Source organism: Tupaia chinensis, unplaced genomic scaffold (genome assembly GCF_000334495.1).
Source record: "Tupaia chinensis unplaced genomic scaffold, TupChi_1.0 Scaffold138490_1, whole genome shotgun sequence".
In the NCBI taxonomy this organism is placed as follows: Eukaryota; Metazoa; Chordata; class Mammalia; order Scandentia; family Tupaiidae; genus Tupaia; species Tupaia belangeri.
The window spans coordinates 567,932-574,983 of NW_006198386.1; the positions used below are offsets into that span (position 1 = coordinate 567,932).

The 7,052-nt window shown below is 46.6% G+C and overlaps 1 protein-coding gene across 1 annotated transcript in view; it reads left to right on the plus strand.

The window, feature by feature from the left end:
* The window catches only part of FAM169B (Protein), a 49,955-nt gene that overhangs the window by 22,764 nt on the left and 20,139 nt on the right, over positions 1-7,052 (plus strand). Inside the window, exon 4 of the mRNA XM_006161376.2 lies at positions 2,398-2,483. Within this exon, the coding sequence (XP_006161438.1) occupies positions 2,398-2,483 (86 nt within the window). The remainder of the gene's footprint in view (positions 1-2,397; positions 2,484-7,052) is intronic.

The following is a 7,052-nucleotide window of genomic DNA, read 5'->3' on the forward strand; positions in this document are numbered from 1 at the left end:
GTCCTTTGGTTTTAAGTTGGTTCTTTTTTTTTTTTTGGTGGAACTACATATTTCTTACATTTGTAAGACTCCAGGGGAGTTCTAGAGGGAGGGTGAAGGGGGGGGTTCAGTGAGGGGACTCGAAACCCCTTTGGCGGTGGTGAAATACAGACCTCACCCAGGATATAAGCGATTTGCAGGCAGTCCGGGAGGTAAGAAGCGCGTGTGGAGTGAATCCCACTTGGTTCGTACGGTGACTGGGACATGGACCTCTCTCTCTCTCTCACTTTCTCTCTCTCCTCAGGTCTAGGATTGCTTGTGTGGCTACCTGCATTTTGCTGGCACTAACAAGCTTTTTTTTATTTTTATTTTTATTTTTATTTGCTAGAGAACATGTATGCTTTTTGGAGAAAACTAGAGAGAGAGAGAGAGAGAGAGAGAGAGTGAACACTCCTCCATGCTGCAGCCCCTTCTCCATCTCTCCCTACTTTTGGGATTTGGCTACGCACACACATGCACCTGCTGTTTTTCAAGCCACTGGGTCTGGGACTTGAACCGTGCAGTCGAACGTGTGAGATCCAGCTGCCTTCGTCACGATACAGGCTGGACCTAACAGGCTTTTTTTCCCTCCCCATGGTGCATGTTCACTCACTGAAGAGAGAGGAAGGAAAAAGGAGAAATCGCTTACATGGGAGATAGCCACTCTGCAATCCCTTCTCCTCTTGGGATTTTGAGCATGCATACCCACACGCCTGGCATGATTTTCAAGCCATCGGGTCAGACTCGAACCATGGTTGACCATGTGGGAGTCCAGGAGCGTAACTGCTGTGTCATCTCCTGGCCCCTCTGTGGTTTTTGAAGACTTGCTGCTGAGGGCAATTTTTTTTTTTTTTTTTTTGCAGAGGTTTTTGCTATAGAGCACGTGCACTCGCCAGACAGACAGAGAGAGACAGAGAGACAGAAAGCGAGAAATCACTCCCCATGGGGGATGGCCACACCGCAGTCCCTTCTCCTCCATTCTCCTCTTGGGATCTTGAGCACGCACACACGCCCGGCGTGAGTTTAAGCCACCGGGTCCAGGACTCGAACCGCCGTCAACTACATGGGAGTCCAGCGACATAGCCCATACGCCATCTGCTGGTCCCGAGGGCAATTTATTTTAGACTGTTATATTAGTTTAGACTTCACTTTCATTTTTATGTGTTCTTGGGAGTTTGAATTTTGGAGGGGGGAAAAAAAAACAACGGATTTCAATCTATTTTGTGACACCTTGTGTCAAATACTGCAGCGCCACGTGAAATTTGCAAGATACCACCTAAACACCCAGCGGTAACAGGTTTCCTGCCTGAACTTGTGTTCATCAATCGAACATCTGTATTGCAGGAATACATCGGATCAGTACATTGAACATCTTTAATCGATGCACCTAGTTAAGCAGGGAAATAATCCTTATGGATTTCTAAAGCTCCTGTAAATGCTCGGAGGTGCCAGTCTGGAAATGAATTAAGTTGAAAAAAATGAAGGCAGATGTCAAGCGTGTAATTGGCCCTTCTCTCCCAGCCGGCGCTATTAATTTGGGAACCGTTGTCAGACATGATATGATTCTCTGATAGGAAACTGACACGGCGGGTATGGGTTAGATGCTGCTGCTTTTGCAGAGTTTGGGTTTAACACCTGCCTGGTGCCATTGTAGGTCGGTCTTCACGAAACTTCCCACTTAAGCTCCCCAGACAGCAGAGAAAAATAGGGAAGAAGACGCAGGCAGCTTATCGCGAGTGATGGACAACATTTGTTTTTAAAGCCTTGAGACTTACGTGAAATGCTTAAGACACTGGGGCCAGCAGGGGCTGTGGTGGTTAAGGTGCTGACTCCCACATGGTGGACTGTGGTTCAAGTCCTGGACCCGACAGCTTGAAAAATCACTCTGGATGGGACCAGCAATTAGCGTAATGGCTATGTCGCTGGACTCCCATGTAGTCGACCGCTGTTTGAGTCCCGCACCCGGTGGCTTAAACTCACACCGGGAGCGTATGCATGCGTGCCCACGATCCCAAGAGGAGAATGGAGGAGGAGGGATTGCGGTGTGGCCGTCCCCCCTGGGGGATGATTTCTCGCTTTCTATCTCTCTGTCTCTCTCTGTCTTCCTGGGGAGCACATGTGTCCTAGCATACCACAGTTCCTTCTCCTCTATTCTCCTATCGGGATCTTGGGCCTGCACACACACACGCCGCCCGGGGTTAAATTTTAAGTCACCGGGTCCAGGACTTGAACCGCAGTCTCCAAAGTGGGAGTCCAACAAGGTAACCATTACGCCATCTGCTGGTCCCAGTCAGGACTCCCATGTTGTTAAAACTGCTCCCATGGGGCCAGACTGTGGTGTGTTCATTGAAATTTTCTCCTGGCTTTTTTTTTTTTCAGTCGTGGCTGTGTACCTAAAAGGGTCGTGGTGGTCCACGGAAGATGTACTCCGGACCTCTGATCCCACAAGGGAAGGACTGATGAAGGTAAATTTGTTTCATTGCCAGAAGGTACCTCTGCCCATCAGGGAAAGACAGGGACAGTGTGTGTGTATGTGTGCGTGTGTGTAAGAGAGAGAGAGAGAGAGAGAGAGAGAGGGGAGAGGGAGAAAGGACCCACCTCCGCAGGGGGTGCTGTCCTGTCACAATCCCTTCTCTTTCATGTCTCCATCCTATCGGGATTTTGGCCACGCGTGCATGTGTTTTCAAGCTGCTGGATCTGGTATAGAAACCGTGGTTGGCTACATGGGATCCTGCTTCCTTAACCGCTCAGCCATGGGTGACCCAAGGAGATCTTATTATATTTTTTGAAATAAGTATTTATTTTATTTATTTATTATTATTTTTCATTTGCTATAGGGCACAGGCATTCACTAGAGAGAGACAGAGAGAGAGACAGAGATAGTGAGGAAGCAAGCTGCCAGGTCCAGGACTCCTCTACGGATCTTGGGCATGCATGCACTTGTGCCCCGTGTGAGTTTTTAATTTTTAATTTTTTTAAAAAAGAATTATTTTACTATGTCGCTGGACTCCCACGTAGTCGACCGCGGTTCGTGTCCCGGACCTGGTGGCTTAAAACTCACGCCGGGCGCATGTGCGTGCGTGCCCAAGATCCCAAGAGGAGAATGGAGGAGAAGGGATTGCAGCGTGGCCGTCCCCCCGGGGGGGGGGGGATTTCTCGCTTTCTGTCTCTCTGTCTCTCTCTGTCTGTCTGGCGAGTGCACGCGCCCTATAGCGAAAATCTCTCAAAAAAAGAAAAAAAAAGGAATTATTTTACTTAAGGGACCAGCAGTGTGCGTAATGGCTGTATCGCTGGAGTCCCATGCAGTCGGCCGTGGTTCGAGTCCCAGACTCGGTGGCTTAAACTGATGCTGGGTGCGTGTGCGTGCGTGCCCAGGATCCCGAGAGGAGAATGGAGGAAAAGGGATTGCGGCGTGGCCATCCCCCCTGGGCGGTGATTTCTCACTTTCTGTCTCTCTGTCTCTCTCTGTCTTTCTGGCAAGCACACGTGCCCTATAGCAAGAAGCTCTCAAAAAAAATTTTTTTTACTTTAACTTTATTTATTTATTATTGTTATTATTATCCATTTTGATGAGAGAGAGAGAGAAAGTGAGAAAGGAAGCCACCAGGTCCAAGACTTGAACCACGGTTGGTCACGTGACAATCCAGCACCTTTAACCACCACGTCACCTGCTGGCTTTCTGACATGAGTTTTAAACCACCAGGTCTGGGACTTGAACCTCCACTGATCATATGGGAGTCCAGCGACGTAACCATTATGCCATCTTCTGGTCCCACATTATATTTTTTATTTAAATTTATTTACATTCATTCACTATACATCATTCCAGCATACAAAATGAGATTTTTCCATCCAGAATACACTGTATATTGGCTCAATCAAGCACATCAACATACGTGTTACTGTCAACAAATAATGTTCCATTTATTTATTTATTTATTTATTTATTGCTACAGGGCACATGCGCTCGCCAGACAGAGAGAGACAGAGATAGAAAGCGAGAAATCACCCCCCCCAGGGAGGATGGCCACGCCGCAATCCCCTCTCCTCCATTCTCCTCTCGGGATCTTGGGCACGCACGCACACGCGCCCGGCGTGAGTTTAAGCCACCAGGTCCGGGCCTTGAACCGCGGTCGACTACATGGGAGTTCAGAGACATAGCTATTACGCTAACTGCTGGTCCCACCGTCAACAAATAATGTTCCATTTCTTGTTTCCCATGTATTTTGCTTTTTTTTCTCCCATCCTTGATTCCCTATCTCTCACCCTCTGGCATCTCCCACCCTCCTCCCACCCTGTCTCTGGTATCTATGGTTGCTTTCTATGCCTTTCCCCCACCTTACATTTTAGTGATTCACTAATGAACTTTATTAATCTAAATATTTGAATAGCAAGCACAACTGATATATACACATCCATGAACACAAGTCTCATTTTAAGCATAAACCTCAGTGAGTAGAATCAACATACTATAAAGTAGCACCTAGCTGGGGCCGTATAGCTTACTGCAGTCCTCAAATAGGTGCTTTTAATGTATTTTTTTAAGAATTATTTTATTTAACTTTATTTATTATTATCATCATTATTATTTTCTAGTTTGATCAGAGAGAGACAGAAAGAGAGAGAGGAAGTGAGAAAGCAAGCCACCAGGTCTGAGACTTGAACCGTGGTCGGCCATGTGGGAATCCAGCACCTTTAACCACCATGCCACTTGCCGGCCCCCAATGCATTCTTTTTTAATCGCAAGAAAAACAGTTTTTGAGGGACCAGCAATTAGCGTAATGGCTATGTCGCTGGACTCCCATGTAGTCCACCATGGTTCAAGTTCGGACCCAGTGGCTTAAACTCACGCTGGGCGCGTGTGCATGCCCACGATCCTGAGAGGAGAATGGACGGGAGGGGATTACAACATGGTCATCCCCCCATGGGGGGTGATTTCTCGCTTTCTGTCTCTCTGTCTCTCTCTGTCTTTCTGGCAAGTACACATGCCCTATAGCAAAAACCTCTCCAAAAAAAAGAAAAAGAAAAGAAAAAAAAAGAAAAACAGTTCTCTTTTTTTTTTCCTGAAAAAAATTTTAAATTAACTAATTTACATTCCTTCCCTAAGCACTGTCACAGTATACAAAACGTGATTTCCCATCCAGAATATACTGCATAGTGGCTTAATCATGCATGTTATTGTCAATAATTTTCCATTTCCAGTTTCAGATATATATGTGTGTGTGTGTATGTATATATATTTAAAATTACCCCTATTTCTGGCCCACTGCCCTTTCCCACCCTCTTCTCACACTCTCTCTCACTTCCTGTCTCTCTGTCTCTCTCTGTCCTTCTGGCAAGCACACACACTCTATAGCAAAAAAACTCTCAAAACAAACAAACAAACAAAAAACCTTGCTTCAGCACCAGTAGATAGTGTAATGGTTATGTCTCTGGACTCCCACATGGCCCACTGCTGTTCAAGTCTCGGACCCGGTGCCTTGACACTCACACCTGGTGCGTGTGCATGCGTGCCCAAAATCCCAGAGAATGGAGGGGAAGGGATTGTGGTGTCCCCATTTTCCCAGCGGGTGGGGATGATTTCTCACTTTTCCTGTCACTGTCTCTTTCAGTCTCTCAGTGGTGAGCTCATGTGCCCTGTGGAAGGAAAAAAAAAAAAAAATCTACCCTCCCCAACTAATCCCCTCACTGTAGAACTTAGAGTCTTGACTTGTTTTTTTTTTTCTTCTTCTTCTTCTTCTTAATTACATTTTGTTTCTCAGCCAGCTCTTCACAGATTACCAAAAAAAGCTTTCTTAATGTTCTCTCTGTTAACATAATTACTGGTTCTAATGAGGGAGAGAACTGGGTCTTGGTTTGCGTTTTCAGAAATGTTTCTAAGTCAGAATCTCATGTCACGCACACACCCACCCCAACCCCATAATGAACCCGGACGAATGAAGTGCATTTTCTTTTCCCCCTGCCAGTGTTCGATCGGCCAGTTCCCTCCTGCCAGATGCAGTCTGCTTTTCTCTTCTGGCTTTCCTCGGAACTTTTCGGTTTTCTAAGTTGGAAAATAGAACCTCCCCCGTTCCACCGATCAGATTTTGTGACTCGCGGTTATTCTTCACTCCGAAACGGATCCGGCTGCCGCTGTCTGAGCTGGGAAACGTGGCGGCTTCTCCGAGCCGAGCTGGTGTGGTTTTCACAGATCTTTTTCTCCTCTAAGATGTAGCTCCAGAGGAAGGGGAAATCGTTTATATTCCGAGCCACTTAATAAGGTCACTGGCACCGAACGCGTGGTGCCATTTGCTCAGGAACTGCACCCTGCCTTATTTTTATTAACAGAGCATTTGAAAAAATACACAAGTGTGTCAGAGACTACTTCGGTGAGCTTAAACTTGGGCCAGTGGAGGAAACCGAGACCCACGGAGGTAGAGAGTTGGTGAAGATGTAGAAAATCCAGGCTGAGGACTCACACCCACAAATGGTGATGACCGCTTTTGTTTGTTTGTTTGTTTTTTTGAGAGGTTTTTGCTATAGGGCGCATGTGCTCGCCAGAAAGACAGAGAGAGACAGAGAGACAGAAAGCGAGAAATCACCCCCCAGGGGGATGGCCACGCCGCAATCCCTTCTCCTCCATTCTCCTCTCAGGATCTTGGGCGTGTGTGCATGCCCAAAGCAAGGCTGGATGAAAGCGAAGCCGTAGAGCAGCCACAGGGAGAGGTCTTGGTTTGCATCTTGCGACCTCCCTGAGCTCACGTAGGTGAATGCGTGTGTCAGGTCTGCTTGAGTCCAGAGGTGAGTCACAGTGTGGAGACCCTGTTGGGGAAGCCAGGCTGTCTGTTTCTCTATCTCTGTCTCTCTTTCTCTCATGGAACAGATTAAGAGATGAATTAAAAACATTTTTTAAAATCATTATTCATTTGGGGCCGGCTTGCTTTCACACTCTCCCTTTCTCTCTCTGTTCAAAATTTTATTTTATTTATTTTTTGGAGAGTTTTTTTTTTTTTTTTTTTTTTGCCATAGGGGGCGTGTTCTCCCCCAAAAACACA